The 21942-nt window shown below is 41.4% G+C and overlaps 1 protein-coding gene across 2 annotated transcripts; it reads left to right on the top strand.

The window, feature by feature from the left end:
- Nucleotides 1-16199: 16199 nt before the first annotated feature.
- LOC133107260 (CD209 antigen-like protein C) lies at nucleotides 16200-21942 on the top strand. Of its 2 annotated transcripts, XM_061216226.1 has the most exons (7): nucleotides 16200-16320; nucleotides 17543-17699; nucleotides 18038-18139; nucleotides 19582-19740; nucleotides 19856-20007; nucleotides 20566-20669; nucleotides 21101-21942. In XM_061216226.1, exons 2-7 carry the CDS (start codon nucleotides 17576-17578, stop codon nucleotides 21261-21263), a joined length of 804 nt encoding a protein of 267 aa, XP_061072210.1. In that variant the 5' UTR covers nucleotides 16200-16320; nucleotides 17543-17575; the 3' UTR covers nucleotides 21264-21942. The 2 variants fall into 2 exon arrangements, with proteins under 2 accessions (XP_061072210.1, XP_061072211.1); XM_061216227.1 differs by lacking the exon at nucleotides 16200-16320 and having other exon boundaries at nucleotides 17490-17699.

Below are 21942 nucleotides of genomic sequence, written 5' to 3'. Positions count from 1 at the left end.
GGCGAAGAGAGTGAAGAGAAGAAGAGAAGCACAAGGGAGGAGAGAGATCCCAAGAACGTGTCTTGCTCTTATACGGGAAAGTTCATTGCTCCCGCCATCACCCAAGCTAGACGTCATGCGGGGTGGACGTCGCGGAATTGTCCTGTGGGATTGTGGGAGTTGTGGTTCTTACAGCAGGCACCGACCAGCTCGTCAGGAGCATTTTGGGGGTTGGGTGTCTCGCTCAGGGACACTTCGACACAGCCCGGACGGCAGATCGAACCGTCCAAAGTTTTATCCAAAGTGACTTACAGTTGACTAGATTAAGCAGGAGTCAATCCCCCCTGATTAAGGGCCCTGCTCAAGGGCACAACAACTGGGCAACAAAAATAGCCACTGTAAGGATAATTGCATTTATCATGTTGGTTCTTCCAACGTGACACGTGCAATATTAACACTTTGACTGAATCTCATTTATCGATGTGGTGTGGCTCACACTGTTGCTCAGTATCTGTACACATCCAGAATGAGTCTCTCTGGGTCTATAAAACTCACAAACCACATACTTTTAAAAGACACTCTTTAAGAGGTTGTGATAGTGTGAATTTCAACCGACATCTACAACAGCAATGACCCTGCTACACAAGTTGATGTCTTATGCCTTCATTGTGTGAAAGCATCTCCTAATAGCAAGAGTTCTCATTCACTTTTAAAATGGTTAAGCCATTAAAACAATATTAGCAGTAGGTCTCCATACAGAGGCTGTGAACAAAAGCGATAAATCATATGTAGCCACAAGTGGTACTGTACAGTATGTGACTCTATGGCTTCAATTCAATCACCATTTATGCTTAACTTACACTTAAGTGTCAGTGATATTATATATCTTCATACTCAGTTTAGTAAATTGCTGAACTTTCCAAACAGTGCCGGTGAAGAAATGTGTTCTTGCTAATTATTGTAATGACAAATGTTGATTGAATTGAGGTGTATGTGTTTCCTGTGTTACCTTTATCTCAGTCCACCTGTATGAGAGAAGCAAGTCCATGAGTTCGCGTTCAGCAAAGAGTGTTTGTGAATGCGACTGTATATTAATGCTCATGAATGGCAAACTAATGAAGTAGTAACAATTATATTCCATTCAGTTTTTGAAAACATATTTCAATCACTTTGATGTTAATCTCATAAGCTTGTGCTCACTTTTCGAAACCTCAAAATTGGAAGCTCATTGGTTAAAATTATTTTCATTCAATACTATTGGAACATTTGTCTAGATCGCCCACACAAAAGATACCTATAGATTCAGTGTTGTTTTTTTAGTTGTTTTTACAATACTTTACTATAGCATGAAAAAACACTTGAAACATGTTTCATTATGGTCTTTTTGTGGTTCTAAATAAAGGGAATAGTGGAAACAGTAGAAGTCTTTTTAATCATTGTTAAAAAAAAATCGGAATACTGTAAAAATAAATCTATATATAATTATAACAAACTGTGGGTTTGTTTCAGTATTGAAAAATCTTTTTTGTTACAATTGCAAACAAGCATTTTTTGATAGTTTTTAAAACTTTTTAAAATAACTTTTCACAGTGACCACAAGAGCACTTTATGTGGACCAAACTGCACTAATCTGCAATGTTATTCATTTAAAATTGTGAATGCTTATAAAGGAAGAATAGTCACTGTTATCATTTTTATAATTTGTCATTTTTGCTTTTCTACTCAAGAACTGATAGGTAACATCGCCATCTTGTGGCTCAGTATGAAAGGCAGGAAAACCCATGAGCGTGATAAAGAATGAACATGAAACACAAAGTTCAAGAGAGGCACAAATCATGAAAAAACGGGAACACTAATCTTAGGAAGGAAGGTTATCGTTGTTACAGTTTTTTTCCAATCATTTTCATGCTACTCTCACAAGTTTGTGCCAAATTTTAAAAACCTAAAAACACAAGACTCAAAATGGTCAGCTCATTTAACACAGCCTATTCACTGGTTCAATACATTGTCATTCATATCTATGACAAAATCTTGCACTTCCAACCTCATTGGTTCAAATAAGTCATTTATCATGAAATACTATAGGGACATTTGTTTAGATCACCTGCACACTGCCAGACCTCTCCGTTCAGCCACCCCAGGAGGTCCCCCCCTCTCCGCACTTGCACTTCTCGGTCACGACTGCTGTAATCTACCAGGCCCAAGTCCTTGCATCTGTTCTGAGTACTTGAAACTGTATTTCCCTCTAGGGTTTTCCAGCACACTTATCTCTGTTTATGGGTATGAACCTTTTTCTAGGTCGTTCTGGATAAGAGCGTCTGCCAAATGTGCAGAGAAACAAAGTGCTGATTGAAGTTGATGCAGATTGTGTTTCTGGTTTCACCTGACCTGCCCACCTTGTGACTTCATTGCTCTCTAGCGACCCTCACTGATCAGGATTGAATGATTTTATAATCATTCCGGATGATTTTTGCATTTCTTTGACAAAAAAAGCATTCAGTGAACACATTTTTCTAAATTCTCACTCAAGTTCAACCACCAAAAAAAGTGTCTAACTATAGCCCAATTTGCAAGTACTTGCATACTGATACTGTAATTACCTAACCCCTTGTTTATTGGTTACACAGAGAGGTAAAAAGAGAACCGTCAGTACATTTGCGGTTAAACACTGTTTTCTGATTGGTAAAAGAGGCTGGTATATGAACGAATGAACGAAAGGTTACGGCAGTGTGGCAGCAGGAGCTACACAGTGTTATGGGCCAATTAAATAAACTACCATCACTGAGTGGCTTACTCTAAAAGCAAGAGTCCGTGGTTATATTCAAGACATTTAGTCGCCACTTCCACCAATCCTTTACTTTATTCTGTATGTCCAAAGCAGGGACACAGCAGATACAAAACTTATACACTCAAGTTACAATCCACTACTTGACTTGAAGTAATGTCTGACTGCCACTGTTAATTGATATCACATCAACGCACATCCACACGCCGGACATATTGGCAGATGAGAAACCCAATGAAGCCCTTCTGCTGTTTGAGAGAGTTGTGTAGGTTACCATTTTTAGGGAAAAAATGCCCTTTTTAACATTTCACAGGTGAGCATCGTCTGATGAAACAGATCCCAGTGAAAACAACGATAGCTATACATGAATTAACTTTCGTTTTTATTTGCTAAGAAATGAAGGTGAGAAAGCTTACCGGCTTTCTGATTTGAATCAGACACAGTAAGAGTCTTATACACACTTTTCCAGTAGGGGGCGCTTTACCAAAACAAAAAGACAAAGCTGGCCATGAACATTTATCAGTATTTAGTCTTCTGAATACCCCTTGTCGATCTTGCTGTAAGACCAGAATATGCCAGCTGAGAAGCAGAGACATTAAGGTCAAAGGCTGTCTGTCTGCTGAGAGAGAGAAAGAGAAAGACTCCTAGTAAGCACTTAATTCAGCAAGTGGTCTAATACTAATAAGGATTATCAGTAAAAGGCTATTTGTAATCTTGTGATTGTTTTTATGTTAACACACATTGTCAATTAAGAATCAATGAAGAAAATGACCCTTACATTTCTCTCCTTTTATCATTTCATGATACCATTCAAATAAGGTAACCGCAGCTGAACCAGGCGATGACGTAAAACCTCCAACCATACTTCCTCCTGTACAACAGACCACAGTCACCATTAGCAGCAGTTTTCAGAAATGGCAGCATCTACAGTGTCCAAAGATTCAGAGGCTATACACACTGAACTGGCCTCCACACAAGAAGATGTATACAGCACTCTGGGCCACACCACACTCAACAGCTCAAGAGCTCAGCACACAGGTAAGAACTCTTGAAGAGATTTGTCACAAAATGTGATAAATGGCATAACCAAAATTGAGATGGTGTCAAAACGTCTATGATTGGTGGTGCTATCAGGCTAAGAATGAAACTTTGTTGCAGTCTATTAAGAAGCTGCTGTTGATGTCCCAGAATAGAATAACAGAGACTTTGTGGTTGAGTCCATTTTCAGGGCGGTGGTACATTATATGAAAGGCAAATGAATATTCTCTCTGCAGTGAAAATAAACAGTGTAAAATTGACAGAGAAGGCCACATTATTAGCCGGATTACAGGATAGTTTTATGCTGCTGTTTTTCTTGTGGCCACAGAGACAGGTGGCCAAAGCTCACACCCCTACAGGCTGGCTGCAGTGTGTCTGGGGCTGCTGTGTGCTCTCTCATTGGCTGCCACAATAGTCCTGTGTGTCCTCTGTATCTCAATCTACTAAAAAAAGAAATGTCCTGTCATGTTACATTACATATAATGTCTTGTATTGGGTTTCAGGATATTGTTTTGGCCAATGCCTTCTATTTTCACCTACCTGTTAATTTGCATTCTATTTTAAAAACAAGAAATATTCATAAGAAATAAGTCATTATTATTGTCTAAGACCTAAAATGTGATGTTAATGCCTTATCTTTTTCAAGAACCATTATATAAGCTGAGTAATACGCTGCTGTAGGAACTACAACTTCCACATTCCCACAGGACAATTCCGCGACGTCCACCCTGCATGACGTCTAGCTTGGTTCAGCCAATCCCGTAATGGCGGGAGCAATAAACTTTCCCGTATAAGAGCAAGACACGTTCTTGGGATCTCTCTCTTCTGCTTCTTCTCTTCATTCCGTTCTTCTTTGTTCCCTTTGGTTTAAGTGTTTGTTTAAATGATTTGTTTGTGTTATTGAGTGTGTTTTAAAAAATAAAAAATATTTTAAATTGTTAAAAGAAATTATAAAAACCAATAAAACAACCCTTCTTCGACGTGCCCTTTTTGGCCATTCGCTTCGGCTCATCTGCTCCGAGGCTGAATGCTGCACAGCGCACAACCAGGCCTACGGACGGACACACCTAGTTACCTCGCGGTATAGCGAGTGGAAACTGGTGTAAGCGGAACGCTACATCAGTTTACTCCTGCAAAGCTCACCAACGAACAACAGCAACAAACTTTTCCACCCGGAAAAGGGAACATCCTTCCAGCAACCGAGCGGACCAGACGACAACGCGCGGCTAAGACGCCCCAGCCTGCGCATCTCTCCAGTACATTCACATTACCATCGCAGCTTCTACAAGGACAACACGTCTTTTGGATCCAGCAATGCGTATGGACTCAGTAAGACAACAAACATTCAGGCATATCCAGTGTTTAGTTTAGTCTAACTGTTTTTGTGAATCATTGGAATGTATTTTGTTAGCTATGTACGTGAATTGATTCGCCGTCTTTTGCGCATATATAGAGTAAACTACGCAAGTAGTCTTCTCACAGCTAACAATAACTAACACACCCACTTTACTTTCCTTTGTTCAAGAGACACGCGCGCTTGCCCGCGCCCACACGCACGCACACGCTCACGCTCACATACACAACTAAATTTCCTTACTAACTTCCTGTTAGTTTCTGTTCTGTGTTTTACGTTTGTTTAATAAATATATTTTATTGAACCCCGGTGTCCGTTTTGGAATCACATAGACATGAGAGCCGAGTTAAAGCAGTCTTTCGAAGAACTTCCAACCTTCAGGTTATCGGTATGTTCAATTATTAATATTGGTTATTTTAATTATTAATTGAAATACTAAATTTGTGGTTGGATATTTCTGATGACAGTAATTTTATGAGACTGGTTACTTTTTGCAGTTATACTGCTACATAACATTAACTGGCGCCCCGGTTTCGTAGAGTAAAATCCCTACGTTATTTGACGGCCCGTGCGAGGACCCCTACACTGCATACCAGTGTAATTAAAATGTCACTGAGATCCATCCATCCATCCATTATCTTAACCCGCTTATCCTGAACAGGGTCGCAGGGGGGCTGGAGCCTATCCCAGCATACATTGGGCTTAAGGCAGGAATACACCCTGGACAGGTCGCCAGTCCTTCCCAGGGCACACCCACCATTCACTCACACACTCATACCTCTGGGCAATTTAGACTCTCCAATCAGCCTAACCTGCATGTCTTTGGACTGTGGGAGGAAACCCACGCAGACACGGGGCGAACATGCAAACTCCGTACAGAGAGGCCCCGGCCGTCGGGGATTCGAACCCAGGACCTCTTTGCTGTGAGGCGGCAGTGCTACCCACTGCACCATCCGTGCCGCCATGTCACAGAGATGAGTTTATTTTTCCATCTGAAGGACACTTTGTAAAATGTTTTGAAAAGCGTTTTTATAGAGCCCAACAAAACCAAAAGATTGTTCATAACTCAATAAAACTGTGTAAATCAAAAAAATTTCTACGCCCCCATTATAAACCCCACCCGCCCACACCCCAAGATGGCCACTGCACACTAGGGTGCGATAGATGGGTGTGATAGCAATGAGCTAAGAAAACCGCCGTCTGATATGATTCATAAAACATCAGTTTTATTCATTGCTTTTCACATAAGCAATTTAGCTAGCTTTTTAATGGACGTTACTTGTGTTAGTATTTAGCGACACTACATTACAGGCATGTGGTTCAAGATTTTATCCAAAGTGACTTACAGTTGTCTAGATTAAGCGGGAGACAATCCCCCCCTGATTAAGGGCCCTGCTCAAGGGAGCAACAACTGTGTGGATATTATTATTATTCCCAGTCAGAGAGGCAGGTAAGGTTCTGTGAAAGAGTGAATGAATGAGGCAGTGAGGGGGTGAGGGAGATACATTTGAGACAATGCACATTCAATAATAGCCACTGTAAGGATGTTTGTGTTTATCATATCATGTTGGTTCTTCCAACATGACACATGTCCAATATTAATACTTTGAGTGAATCTCATTTATCGATGTGGTGTGGCTCACACTGTTGCTCAGTATCTGGACACATCCAGAATGAATGAGTCTCTCTGGGTCTTTAACAGCAGGGTGGGCAGTGTGTGCATTGTGTGTCTGTGTTCAGCAACTATTATCGTTTGATGTGTAAGTGTAAATAATGATGTTAAATGGCCACCAGAGGGTGGTAAATGAACTGGATTTACACAGCGCTTTCACACCAACAGGGAAAGGCTGCCATGCAAGGTACCAATGAGCTCATCAGGAGCAATTGGGCGTTAGGTGTCTTGCTCCCGGACACTTTGACACAACCAGGGCGAGGGATCGAGCCGCAACTGTCTGAGTGCTAGATGACTGCTCTATCGCCCCTGTTATGACGCTACCAGTTATCATTGAACACGTAATATCTTATATATAACTTTCTAAATAATTCATTCAGTGGAGCCAAATAAAAAATAACCAAATTTCTACACAGCACGAATGAACTGTAGTGTACTGTACATGGGAGGTGTGTATTAGAATATTCTGATTCATAATTATCCTTATACAACTGGCTAATTTGATCATTGAGTTGGAGTGCTTTGCTTAATAGTACAATGGCAGCACTGCAAATCCACAACATTTGGGTTAACTGCCAGGCTCCCAGACCATTGGACTCCAATCTAACCCTCCAATCAGTGACCCCAGCTACACTACAGCCCTCCAATCAGATGTCCCACCGATGTTCTCACTTACTGGACATGTTTGTAATGATAAGTAGAAGTTTATCATAATCATAAAAAGCCTCTAAAGATGGTAAAAAAAGGTTTAGTCTATTTTAAATGTTGTTTTATTTTCATTATTTAAATATGTGTCCTGATTTTGGAATAATAAAGTAATATAAATAAATTACTCTAACTGTTATTGGTGGAACTGGTTTGAAGTTGATAAAAAAGTGATATTGAAGAATTGTGGGATCCCCAGGGGGACCATGAAGCAATCGGGGGGGCCCATGGAAAATCAGAAAATACAGTGTCGAAAATTGACTCAAAATAATAATGTTTTGACCAATAAGTTCCTTTAGTCTTTCACTATGGCTCAGTTTTTGGGCTCCTGCGGAGGCAGGTCACAGTGACGCCCCTGTTACTGTAGCTTTCAAATACACACCGATCGTGCAGATAACTGTGAAATTGTGAATGACCAAGTGTTACAACAACAATAAGGAAGGTGACAATCCACCATTATGTATTTGAGTAAGAGAATATGTTATCAGTGCATATCAGTGATAAGGGCATACAGGTAATTGGTGACAATCTGCCATTCTGGCTCTAAGCATTTTGTAAATCAAGTGAAGGCTAAGTAGGATTCCTGTGAAACACTGTCACATCATGTTTTGTCCTCTTCCACTGTAAAATCTACATTTTAGTCATTTGGCAGACGCTTTTAATCCAAAGTGATTTACAAGTGCATAGGTTCTTCCACAAGTCAAAGCATCACATCCATAACTAGGAAAATACACATGAAGTGCTGTTCTAAACATATAGTCATCATAAGTGTGATTTTTTTTTTGTTGGGGTTAGACAAGAGGGATAGGGATATCAGAAAGGGGGGTGGGGGAAATCAGGAGGTAGGACTAAGGTACAGTTGAAAAGGTGTGTTTTTAGTCTGCGTTGAAATAGGGGGAGGGATTCTGCTGTCCTGACAGTGGTAGGCAAGTCATTCCACCACTGAGGAACCAGAACGGAAAACAGGCGTAAATGGCTGGCATTTATACAGCACCTTTATCCAAAGCACTGTACAATTAATGCTTCTCATTCACCCATTCATACACACATTCACACACCAACGGCGATTGGCTGCCATGCAAGGCGCCGACCAGCTCGTCAGGAGCATTTAGGGGTTAGGGGTCTTGCTCAGGGACACTTCGACACAGCCCGGGCAGGGGATCGAACCGGCAATCCTCCGACTGCCAGACGACTGCTCTTACTGCCTGAGCCATTTCGCCCCAGGCGTGAACGTGCAGCTCGACCGCCAGGTGCACGTAGAGAGGGGACCATAAGGCGACCAGAGCTGGCAGACCGGAGTGATCTAGCTGGGGAGTAGGGAGTGATCAGGGATTGTATGTAAGGTGGGGCAGTCCCCTTAGCAGCCTGAAATGCCAACACTAGGGCCTTGAAACGGATGCGTGCGGCAATAGGAAGCCAGTGGAGGCCAATGAGAAGCGGGGTGACATGAGCCGACCTGGGCTGACTGGTGATCAGGTGGGCTGCAGCATTCTGGACCAGCTGGAGGGGCTTGATGGCACATGCTGGGAGACCGGCTAGGAGGGAGTTGCAGTAATCCAGGCGGGAAATGACGAGCGCCTGGACTAGGAGCTGGGTGGCTTTCTCAGTCAGGAGATGACGAATACGGCGTATATTATACAGAAAGAACCTGCAGGTTCTGGCAGTGGGGGATACTTGTGGAGCCAGGGTGAGGCAGTTATCACCCCAAGATTCTTTGCCGTACGGGAGAAGGAAACTACAAAGTCCTCAACAGTCAATGAGAGGTCGATTGACGGAGAGGACTTAGCAGGGATGTAGAGAAGCTCAGTTTTGGCAAGGTTGAGCTTCAGGTGGTGGGAAGTCATCCACTCAGAGATATCAGCCAAGCAGGCAGAGATCCGTGTGGTGACTTGGGTGTCGGGGGGGAAGGAAATAAAGAGTTGGGTGTCATCAGCGTAAGAATGATAAGAAAAGCCATGGGAAGAGATAACAGAACCAAGAGACATGGTGTATAGCGAGAAGAGGAGAGGTCCAAGAACTGAGCCCTGCGGGACTCCAGTTCGTAGGGGGTGAGGGTCGGAGACTGAGCCCCTCCACGTCACCTGGTAGGAGCGTCCAGAGAGGTAGGAGGAAAACCAAGCGAGTGCAGACCCTGTGACACCCATCCCAGACAGCGATGAGAGCAGAATCTCATGGTTGACTGTATCGAAGGCGGCCGACAGGTCGAGGAAGATGAGGACAGAGGAGAGGGATTTTGCTTTAGCAGAGTGGAGTGCCTCAGTGACCGCGAGCAGGGCGGTCTCAGTGGAGTGGCCACTCTTGAAGCCAGACTGGTTGGGGTCATGGAGATTGTTCTGGAGAAGATAAGTGGACAGTTGGGAGCAGACCGTTCCAGAGTTTTAGCGAGAACCAGAGTTTTAGCGAGAAATGGTGTGGAGACAGGTGATAGTTGTGGGGACAGGTTTGTGATAGGTTTGTTAAATCATACATGACTGTGTGTCTCTCAGTGTCTCTGAGTGAGCAGTGAGAGTCATTGTGTGTCTGGGTTCAGGAGTTAATCACCAAATACATACAAGATTATAACTGGATTGGACTGAGTGACTCAGAAACAGAGGGCACCTGGCTCTGGGTGGATGGAACCCTCCTGCAGAAAAAGTAAGATTCCTTGCACACACAGTACTGCACATAAATATACAGACAGACACAAAGCTGTGTAATTTGAAACAACTTCTGAACAGATCAGAAATATGAATGTTCCTCTGCTACTGGTCCTTGGTTTGTGTTCATGCAGTGCATATATTTCTGTTCACTATTTATTGTGAATATGTGAACTTTACCCGTCTTCATCTGTAATGTATGTTTGTATGATGGGGATGATTTGAATGTTTTCAGTGCAATTCAGATTTATCTTCAAACAGGATACATTTTCACTCTCTAAACTCTGCTTGATTTATTCAGAGTCTGCAGTGTCAAACAGTGCACTATCATAGCCTGTAATAGACAGAGAATGTGCAGGAGTCACTGTGTCTCTGTAGGAAACAGGAGAGAAGCAGGGCTTCTGTGTCTCATTCAATCTCTCTGACTCTATTACAGCTACTGGAGGAGTGGAGAACCAGATAATTACTACTGGCAGGCATACTCAGGTGCAGACCGTGCAGTTACTTACCCTGCTGAGAATGTATGGATGGACGAAGGCTGCCATTTGTCCTTCCGCTTCATCTGTGAGACTGATGCTCTGCTCCTTTAATTGCCAATGGTGTAACATTGATGCCGAATGGGAAATCCATTTTTGAACCATGACAGTTTTAACCATTTCCTCAGCTAAAAATATCAAAATAAGCAGAAATGTGCCAGTGTTTGAGTGGTGTGTCATCAAAGCGCTCAATGCCTGGAGAGAAATCCTGTCATCTTGATAATATAGTTGTTTGCACTCTATTCCTCTCAAACCTGTGGTTATGAATCAAATTTTAAAGAAAAGTTATGTCATAAAACTTGGATATGAATTTGGGTATTCTAAGATTAACTGAAATTCAGTGAAACTAAGCTACTTAAATTGAATTGGTTCAGTGAGACAAATGCTGTGCTCCCCAATGTAACATTCATCATTGCAAATCTTTTGTAATTTTGGGTACCAATATGCAGAGCAAGAGATGAGTGCTACTGTTACATACTGCTATTTTAACTGTATACATACTGCTATTTTAACTAGAAATGTGCCTGTGAGACTAATCTTTATTAAATGCAGCGGAATTACTGTACAAAACCCTATACATGCAGAGTATTTTCAGCCATAACGTTATGAGTTCTGTGAATATGGACATATGTATAAATAATCACAAATCCTTATTAGCACCACAAGTTTAGTACACAACAGCAATTCCCCTGCTACAAAAGTGGATGTGTTATGAGCTCATTGTGTCAAAGCATCTGCTAATAAAAATAACTCTTGGTACTTTTAAAAATGAGTATGTCACTAAAACGTGCTTAGATGTAGCTCTCTGAACAGGGGCTGTGACACAAAGCCATAAACCACATGTACCCACAAAATGGTTAGGTATGCGACTCAATCATGGTATGAATTCAATCATTTGCCATTCATTTTTGCTTTTTTGCTTTTGCTCATCTGTAAATAAACATATTTAGACAAAATTGAAGCATTCAAAAATCAATGTTGTTGGAGGTCTGTGTAAATTGTGTTTGTGTGGTTTCTGCTTCATCATTACATTGCATACCTGTGTGCTCTGTGTACCATTACACCATACGCCAGTAGCAAATCAAGTAGGCTATTTGATTAAATTCAGTTTGTATCGTTTGCAATATTCTGCATGGAAAGGAAGCGGACTGCTAGCAACAATGTTGTAATACCTCAAACCAAACTTCCTCATGTACAACAGTCCACAGTGACACATAATATAAAAAAGAAAGAAAGAAAGACCATTATCAGCAGTTTTCAGAAATGGCAGCATCTACAGTCTCCAAAGATTCAGAGGGTACATACACTGAACTGGCCTCCACACAACAAGATGTATACAGCACTCTGGGCCACACCACACTCAACAGCTCAAGAGCTCAGCACACAGGTAAGAACACTTGAAGAGATTTGTCACAAAATGTGATGAATGGCATAACCGAAATTGAGATGGTGTCAAAACGTCTACGATTGGTGGTGCTATCAGGCTACGAATTAAACTTTTCTGCAGTCTATTAAGAAGCTGCTGTTGATGTCCCAGAATAGAGTAACAGAGACTTTGTGTTTGAGTCAATTTTCAGGGCTATGGCACAACAAATCTCCCTCCCCTACAGGCTGGCTGCAGTGTGTCTGGGGCTGCTGTGTGCTCTCTTATTGGCTGCCACATTAGTCCTGGGTGTCCTCTGTGAGTATCTCACTCTGCTAAAAAAGAAATGTCCTGTGATGTTACATTACATATAATGTCTTGTATTGGGTTTCAGGATATTGTTTTGGCCAATTCCTTCTATTTTCACCTGTTAATTTGCATTCTATTTCAAAAACAAGAAATATTCATAAGAAATAAGTCATTATTATTGTGTAAGACCTCAAATGTCTTATCTTTTACTAGCATTTATATAGCGCCTTTATCCAAAGCGCTGTACACTTGATGCTTCTCCATTCACCCATTCATACACACATTCACACACCGACGGCGATTGGCTGCCATGCAAGGCCCCGACCAGCTCGTCAGGAGCATTTGGGGGTTAGGTGTCTTGCTCAGGGACACTTCGACACAGCCTGGGCGGGGGATCGAACCAGCAACCCTCCGACTGCCAGACGACTGTTCTTACTGCCTGAGCCATGTCGCCCTATATCTATGATGAAATCTTGCACTTCCAAACTTATTGGTTCAAATAAGTAATTTATCATGAAATACTATAGGGACATTTGTTTAGATCACCTGCACACTGCCAGACCTCTCCGTTCAGCCACCCCAGGAGGTCCCCCCCTCTCCACACTTGCACTTCTCGGTCACAACTGCTGTAATCTACCAGGCCCAAGTCCTTGCATCTGTTGTATTCTGAGCACTTGAAACTGTGTTTCCCTCCAGGCTTTTTCAGCACACTTATCTCTGATTATGGGTATTAACTTTTTTCTAGGTTGTTCTGGATGAGAGCGTCTGCCAAATGTGCAAATAAACAAAGTGCTGATTGAGGCCTGCAGCGTAGTGGTTAAGGTGAAAGACTGGGACACACAAGGTCGGTGGTTCTAATCCCGGTGTAGCCACAATAAGATCCGCACAGCCGTTGGGCCCTTGAGCAAGGCCCCTAACCCTGCATTGCTCCAGGGGAGGATTGTCTCCTGCTTAGTCTAATCAACTGTACGTTGCTCTGGATAAGAGCATCTGCCAAATGCCAATAATGTAATGTAATGTAATGTAAAAGTTGCAGATTGTGAATTGGATATTGAATAGGTGAACAGGTGTTGAGGGAATTTAAATTTCATGACTTTGTTCAAGATGGACGCAGAAAGAAAGAAGAAGAAAAATGGCTGGAGAATGTAGGGGAGAAGGAGAGAAGTACAGATATGTGGTGGCATAGGGGATGGATGGCGGATGCCTTGATATATCAGGAAACGATTGCGGGGATGGATCAGACACGCACAGAGGTACTTTCCCCAGTGAGGAGTCAGCCGATGAGTATTACAAATACGAGTGTTTTGTGATTATAAATCTAAATAATTAGACCAGCTGTAATCTCATGAGAACCCCATTTTCAACATCTTGTGTTTTCCTTTATCTGTATAATGGCTTTTCTGAGAAGGTCATGTGCAGTCTGTGAGTATTTGGACAGTGACTACAGGCAGGTATGGCCACAGCTGTGATTCATTGTAAGCACCATAGCTGTGGCCTTTTCCCAAATCCCTTGGCGATATACGAGGCCTGTTTCCAGGTCTGTAGGACGAGCAGGGCCATTTGAGAAGCTGGTTCGTGGACACTGCTGCAGAAGTATTTTTGTAAGGGTATATTTGAAATTCTTCTTCATGGTCTCATTATAACATGTTGGTTTGCAAGATTGGCCTTGTTTTTATTTGGGAAGTTTTGTTAGATTTTTGTGAATAAAAGGCAGTTCGCCAACCTTCCCTTTTGGTTTCGTCTGACCTGCCCACCTCGTGACTTCATTGCTCTCTAGCGACCCCCACTGGCTGATCAGGATCCAGGGACTACATGTCAAATCTATATATGAAAGGTCTTCCTCCAATTCTAGTATATGCTTATTTATCTATTCACAGGCACAACAGCCAAATGATTTTTGAATCATTCTGGATGATTTTTGCATTTCTTTGACAAAAAATGCATTCAGTGAACACAATCACCAAAAAAAGTGTCTAACTACAGCCCAATTTGCAAGTACTTGCATACTGATCCTGTTATTACCTAACCCCATGTTTATTGGTTACATGTTTGAAAAAGAGAATTGTCAGTACATTTGCGGTTAAACACTGTTTTCTGATTGGTAAAAGAGGCTGCTATATGAACGAATGAACAAAAGGATACGGCAGTGTGGCAGCAGTAGCTGCACAGTGTTTCAAGACATTTAATCCTTTACTTTATTCTGTATGTCCAAAGCAGGGACACAGCAGATACAAAACTTATACACTCAAGTTACAATCCACTACTTGACTTGAAGTAATGTCTGACTGTCACTGTTAATTGATATCACATCAACGCACATACACACGCCGGACATATTGGCAGATGAGAAACCCCATGAAGCCCTTCTGCTTTTTGAGAGAGTTGTGCAGGTTACCAATGTTAGGGAAAAAATGCCCTTTTTAACATTTCACAGGTGAGCATCGTCTGATGAAAAAGATCCCACTAAAAACAACGATAGCTATACTTTAATTAACTTTCGTATTTATTTGCAAAGAAATGACAGAAAGTGAGAAAGCTTAGTGGCTTTCTGATTTGAATCAGACACAGTAAGACTCTTATACACACTTTTCCAGAAGGGGGGGCTTTACCAAAACAAAAAGACATGAAGCTGGCCATGAACATTCATCAGTATTTTGTCTTCTGAATACCCCTTATCGATCTTGCTGTAAGACCAGAATGTGCTAGCTGACAGGCAGAGACATTAAGGTCAAAGGCTGTCTGTCTGCTGGGAGAGAGACAGAGAAAGACTCCTAGTAAGCACTTAATTCAGCAAGTGGTCGAATAGTAATAAGGATTATCACTAAAAGGCTATTTGTAATGTGATTGTCTTTATGTTAACACACATTGTCAATTAAGAATCAATTAAGAAATTTACCCTTGCATTTCCCTTCTTTTATCATTTCATGATACCATTCAAATAAGGTAACTGCAGCTGAACCAGGCCGATCCTCAGATACACGTTCTGTAAGACGTGGTCATGTTGAAGTGATGAGGAATAAATGATTACAAAGTTTTTCCAAAAAGCAGAAATGATTTATTTCAGCTTCAAACAGACATTCAGAATTCTACATATTGTGTTTTGAAATAAGTTTTGAAAACAAATGGGACAGTTTTACTACATCAGCTTGGTGTTTCTGAGCACTAATGTAACATTACACATCCTCTTAGCAGAACACTCAGAGATGGACTTTGTTTTTCAGACACAGACAGATGGAGATACATTTAACACAGAGTTATTCTTTTTTTTAAAAGTATTTATTTTATTAGCAGATGTATAAGACATGATCTTTTGTTGCAGGGTGATTGCAGTTGTATACGGAGCTCCATAATGTTTTGGAGAAATACTTTTTTTCTCGATTTGTCTTTGTACTCCACAATTTTAGATTTGTGTCACACGTTGTTAAATCATACGTGGTTAAAATGCACATTCTCAGCTTTCATTATAGGGTATTTTTTAATGCATTTTTGTATCACCATGAAGAAATTACAGTGCTTTTAAGACATAGACCCTCCCCATGTCAGGGCATCATAATGTTTGGGACATCCACAAAGTCATGTTTAATACTTTGTCACATATCTTTTGCGTGTAATGGCTGCTTGATGCCTGTGACCCACAGACATCACCAGGTATGCAGTATTACATTACGTTATTGGCATTTGGCAGACGCTCTTATCCAGAGCTACATACAGTTGATTAGACAAAGCAGGAGACAGTCCTCCCCTGGAGCAATGCAGGGTTAAGGGCCTTGCTCAAAGGCCTAATGGCTGTGCGGATCTTATTGTGGCTACACCGGGATTAGAACCACCGACCTTGCGTGTCCCAGTCATTTAGCTTAACCACTGCGCTACAGGCCTCCCAGTATCTGATCTGGTGATGCTCTGCCAGGCCTGTACTACAGCTATCTTCCTGCTTGTTTAGGGGGTGAGTTGTCTTGCTTTTTGTTCAGTTAGATTCAAATCATGTGAATGACTTGGCCAGTCAAGAATTTTCCTGTTTTTTCTTTGAGAAACTTTGAGGAAGGCCCTTAACCCTGCATTGCTCCAGGGGAGGATTGTCTCCTGCTTAATCTAATCAACTGTACGTTGCTCTGCCAAATGTGTAGGGTAGGGGCAGGGTGGAGGGCCAGTAGCGACTGAGGTTCGACCCTTGAAGGCGAACTCACAATAAAAAAAGTGGGATACAACAATAAGACCTTCTCCCGGGACAAAGGGAGGAACAGAAACTAACCCGTAGGCAGTAATAGGAAAGAACAGAAATTAAGCCCAAAAAATGGCTGTAGGAAATAAAAACAACCCTCAGAAAACAGGGCGAAAGCACAAACCAGATATAGTGCTGGGAAGTGAGCACTGAGTAATAATAGTGAATTCCCCAAATAAAAGTACAACCTAGCAAAAACCGCAAGGCACAAAACAAAAACCCATGAGGCGCAGCTCAGGAAGAAAAACACAAACTAAAATACAATACCGGGGACAACATCGGCTCACACAAGCCCCAAACAGAAAGGAAGAAATGAAAACCTTTCGGGAAGCCGTCGGTGAACAAACACCACAACCGAGCGCCTTCCTTACCTATTTTTTGGTAGGCTCAGAGATTTTTGATAAATAACCAACACCGTACCTGACTCTACCAGTACAGAGTCTACCTGGTGTCTTACCGGCTTTGTGCACGTGCAAACGTTGAACACGAAAGCACTGAAGGGAGTCAGCACTGGCTTTAAATACTCTTGGGGAAGGTAATTCCCCAGGAGTTAATGAGGAACAGGTGGAACTAATGATCCTCAGCCCTCTGGTGGACCCACCGGGTACTACCTCCCACCATGACAAAATGCCATTAATGTAATGTCTCTCTGGCCTCTGTATATGAACTAACATGTGTCTATATTGTTGATCTATTGTCTGAATATCTATGTCTGTTTTATCTGTGTACCACTCTGTGCTAAATGTATGTGAACAAGAGCTGGTTATTAGATGCAAAGCTATTCATGGACCTGCCTTGTAATAATTTTTAACCAGGTTATGCTTGAAACTCACTCACTTACTCATGTTTAGCAGTCTGAAGATTCTCCACAACGGCTGCAATTCAGGGGTTGCGACATAATAGCAATGACGTAAAACCTTCAACCATACTTCCTCATGTACAACAGACCACAGCGACCATTAGCAGCAGTTTGGCAACAATGGCAGCATCTACAGTCTCCAAAGATTCAGAGGGTATATACACTGAACTGGCCTCCACACAACAAGATGTATACAGCACTCTGGGCCACACCACACTCAACAGCTCAAGAGCTCAGCACACAGGTAAGAACTTGTGAGAGATTTGTCGCAAAATGTGATGAATGGCATAACCAAAATTGAGATGGTGTCAAAACGTCTACGATTGGTGGTGTTATCAGGCTACGAATGAAACTGTTCTGCAGTCTATTAAGAAGCTGCTGTTGATGTCCCAGAATACAGAGTAACAGAGTAACAGAGATCATTTTCAGGGCTGTGGTACAGTATACGAAAGGCAAATGAATATTCTCTCTGCAGTGAAAATAAACTGTGTAAAATTGACAGAGTAGGCCAAATTATTTTCAGACATAAATCGCGATGGATGAGAGGATTGTTTTATTCTGCTGTTTTTCTTGTGGCCACAGAGAAAAGCGGACAAAGCTCACACCCCTACAGGCTGGCTGCAGTGTGTTTGGGGCTGCTGTGTGCTCTCTTATTGGCTGCCACAATAGTCCTGTGTGTCCTCTGTGAGTATCTCACACTGTCTGTGTCACTTTATTCTAATCCTGGTACAATGCCATTATTAGGCAATTAACTGTAGCTTGTGGAGAGGGTTCTAGGATTTAAAAAATAGATAAAAGGCCTTTTTTAAATGGGCTAGAACAAAGCAAATGAATGACCAATGCATATAAACACTAGCTCCTGCTATAGAATAGTATGTGCATCTATCAGTTTCTTTGTGTAGTTTGATAGATGTGGAAAGGTTTGGCATATAACCTTAGAGAGCACTTTATCAGGTATTTATTCAACTAATTATTTCGACTTATTGGTCTTCTACTGTGATCAAAGTCACTTTGTCACTTTCCCCAGTCTGATGGGTGATGTGATTATTAACTGAAGCCTGTATCTGCATGATTTTATGCACGGTACAGCTGCAACACAGTTGGTTGATTTGATAATGGCACGAGTAAGTAGGTGTTCCTAATAAAGTGCTCAGTGACTGTATACTGTCTGCCACCTATTTTTATGACCCTGATGAAAAACATTTTTTTCACCCAGGCAGAATGCCTTCGCCATTATACTAGGTGCTTTATGTTCATCCAAATTTCAGAGGTGTTTTTTCCCAATAATCTTTGTCGAAAGAGAAATAAAGAAGAAATATTGACATAAAATAAAATATAAATAAGGAAGTGACTATTGAGGATCTAAAATGAAATGTTGATGCCGTGATCAATGTTTATCATATTTTGTTTTTAAATGTGTATTACTACAATGTGCAATAGTCCTGTATTGACAAGCACTGTCTTTTCATCAAGCCTTGCTGACCCTGTGTCAACATGGTCAACACATTCTGTTTGCTTTTCGGGGTCTGCAGAGAGGCACACTTATGTAAAATGCCATAAACCGTGATCAATGTTTATCATATTTCGTTTTTAAATGTGTATGACTACATTGTTTGTCAGTGTGATTGACATAAGTGTCTATGGCAATGTAGAGCAAATTCTGCATCCTGAAATGCCCATTGTTAAATATATACAGAAATATCATGACAGAGCCTAAATAAAAACAATATATTGTTCATAATGTTCTAACAGTGTGTACATAAATGCATGGCATCTCTCTTTTCGTAAAAACATATTGGAAATTAATATCTTGGTCAACATGGGAAAGCCGGTAGCATACTGGCTAAGGCACATGACTGGGAAGGTTGGTGGTTCAAGCCCCAGTGTAGCCGCAATAAGATTGGCACAGCTGTTGGGTCCTTGGGCTAGGTCGTTAACCCCACATTGCTCCAGGGCAGATTGTGCTCTGCTTAGTGTCATCAACTGTACTTCGCTCTGGATAAAAAGTCTCAGCTAATTCATTATAAAGATATGAGACAGTTGTCTGTGTCATAGTGAACAGTGTTGAAATATGGTAAAATTCACAGATTTGTTTCTAAGGAATGCATTGTCCCCTTGTGTATTAGATACAAACCAGTCTCAGAAATTGCTGGAGAGAGGCCAGGAGGAGCTCAGAGCCAATAACAGCACCTTGAACAGGGACAAGGACCAGCTACAGAAAGAATACAGTGCAGTATCTAAGAAACTCCTCTTTATGGAGCAGTACTGTCCCGTCTATTCACAGAGTGAGTGGTGTTCCTCTGTTGGTTATCTGCAGAAGAGCTTTTAGTCTTTTACTTTCATTCTGTTGCTCAGTGTAAAGATAATTCACAGAAACTGTTGCCTGTTCTTCATGTACAGAGAGACTGTGCAAGCCCTGTCCACAGGGCTGGGAGCAGTTCTCTTCCAAGTGTTATTACTTCTCCACTGAGAGGAAGAGCTGGAAGGACAGTCACAGAGACTGCTTAAGACGGGGAGCTGACCTGGTGATTATAGAGAGTGACGAGGAGCAAGTAAGGTTCAGTGAAAGAGTGAATGGATGAGGCAGTGAGTGGGTAGGGGAGAGAAATTTGACATAAATTCATACTTCTACATACTACAGCCTTCTTAAAGACAATTGTGATTCTCATATCACGTTGCTTCTTACAATCTGATCAATACTCAGGATGATTACTTTGAGTGAAGTTTGTTCATGAGTGTGGTGTGGGTCAAGCTGCTGCTCAGTAGCTGACACCCAATCGTTAACAAAATCAACTTATTTTAAACTAAACCAACCTTTCTGACCAATCACCTCCAGATGTTTGCATTCAAATTGGCCTATGAGCTGGTTCTAATGGACAAGGGCTTCGAGTTCAGTTAAGTTGTAAATGGACTCAGAGGATCAGAAAAGTGTGTGTACTTTTTTGTGGGGTCAAATGGTGTGGGGACAGGAGATAGTTGTGGGGACAGGGGATAGGTTTGTGACCAGTATAAAATTGTCTGACAATGAGTTAAATCTTACAGGACTGTGTTTCTCTCAGTGTCTCTGTCAGCAGAGTGAGCAGTGAGAGTCATTGTGTGTCTGTGTTCAGGCGTTCATCACCAAATACACAGAAGATTATTACTGGATTGGACTGAGTGACTTAGAAACAGAGGGCACATGGCTCTGGGTGGATGGAACCCTCCTTCAGAAAAAGTAAGATTCCTTGCACACACAGTACAGGGCATAAATATACAGACAGACACAAAGCTGCATAATTTGAAACAACTTCTGAACAAATCAGAAATATGAATGTTCCTCTGCTGCTAGTTTGTCCTTGGTTTGTGTTATTTCTGTTCATTATTTATTGTGAATATGTGAACTTTACCCTCTTCATCAAAAATATCGTACAGTTTGTATGATGGGGATGATTTGAATGTTTACAGTGCAATTCAGAATTATCTTCAAACAGGATACATTTTCACTCTCTAAAGTCTGCTTGATTTATTCAGGGTCTGCAGTGTCAAACAGTGCACTATCATAGCCTGTAATAGACAGAGAATGTGCAGGAGTCACTGTGTCTCTGTAGGAAACAGGAGAGAAGCAGGGCTTCTGTGTCTCATTCAGTCTCTCTGACTCTATTACAGCTACTGGAGCAGTGGAGAACCAGATAATGTTTACTATCTAGACAGGGGCATATACAGACCCGCAGACTGTGCAGTTACTTGCCGTGGTGAGAATGTATGGGAGGACTCAGGTTGCCAATTGTCCGACCGCTTCATCTGTGAGACTGATGCTCTGCTCCCTTAATTGCCAATGATGTAAAATTGATGTCGAATGGGAAATCCATTTTTGAACCATGACAGTTTTAACCATTTCCTCAGCTGAAAATATCAAAATAAGCAGAACTGTGCCAGTGTTTGAGTGGTGTGTCATCAAAGCGCTCAGTGCCTGGAGAGAAATCCTGTCATCTTGATAATATATTTGTTTGCACTCCATTCCTCTGAAAGCTGTGGTTATAAATCACATTTTAAAGAAATGTTATGTCATGAATTTGTGTATTCTCAGATTAACTGAAATGTTAATTCAGTTAAATAATGTTCAACTACGTTACTTATGAGACAAATGCTGTGCTCCCCAATGTAATATTCATTATTGCATTATTGCAAAAAATTTTAAAATATTATTAAATGCAGTGGAATTATTGTACAAAACCCTATACATGCAGAGTATTTTCAGCTGTAACATTATTAGTTCTGTGAATATGGACATATGTATAAATAATCACAAATCCTTAGTAGCACCATAAGTTTACTGTTGTACACAACAGCAATCCCCCTGCTACAAAAGTGGATGTGTTATGAGCTCATTGTGTCAAAGCATCTGCTAATACAAAGAGCTCTTAGTACTTTTAAAAATGAGTATGTCACTAAAACGTGCTTAGATGTTGCTCTCTAAACAGGGGCTGTGACACAAAGCCATAAACCAT

The sequence above is a fragment of the Conger conger genome, chromosome 13 (assembly GCF_963514075.1).
Source record: "Conger conger chromosome 13, fConCon1.1, whole genome shotgun sequence".
In the NCBI taxonomy this organism is placed as follows: domain Eukaryota; kingdom Metazoa; phylum Chordata; class Actinopteri; order Anguilliformes; family Congridae; genus Conger; species Conger conger.
The sequence above is the reverse complement of the archived record's forward strand: the minus strand, read 5'-3'. Positions and strand labels throughout refer to the sequence as shown.

Excerpts from the sequence above, each read along its gene's own strand:
- LOC133107260 (XM_061216226.1), top strand. The coding sequence starts at position 17,576 with ATGGCAGCATCTACAGTCTCCAAAGATTCAGAGGGTATATACACTGAA. Across the intron at positions 17,700-18,037 it reads CTCAAGAGCTCAGCACACAG|AGAAAAGCGGACAAAGCTCA; the intron begins GTAAGAACTTGT and ends TTGTGGCCACAG. Across the intron at positions 19,741-19,855 it reads CTGTCCCGTCTATTCACAGA|AGAGACTGTGCAAGCCCTGT; the intron begins GTGAGTGGTGTT and ends CTTCATGTACAG.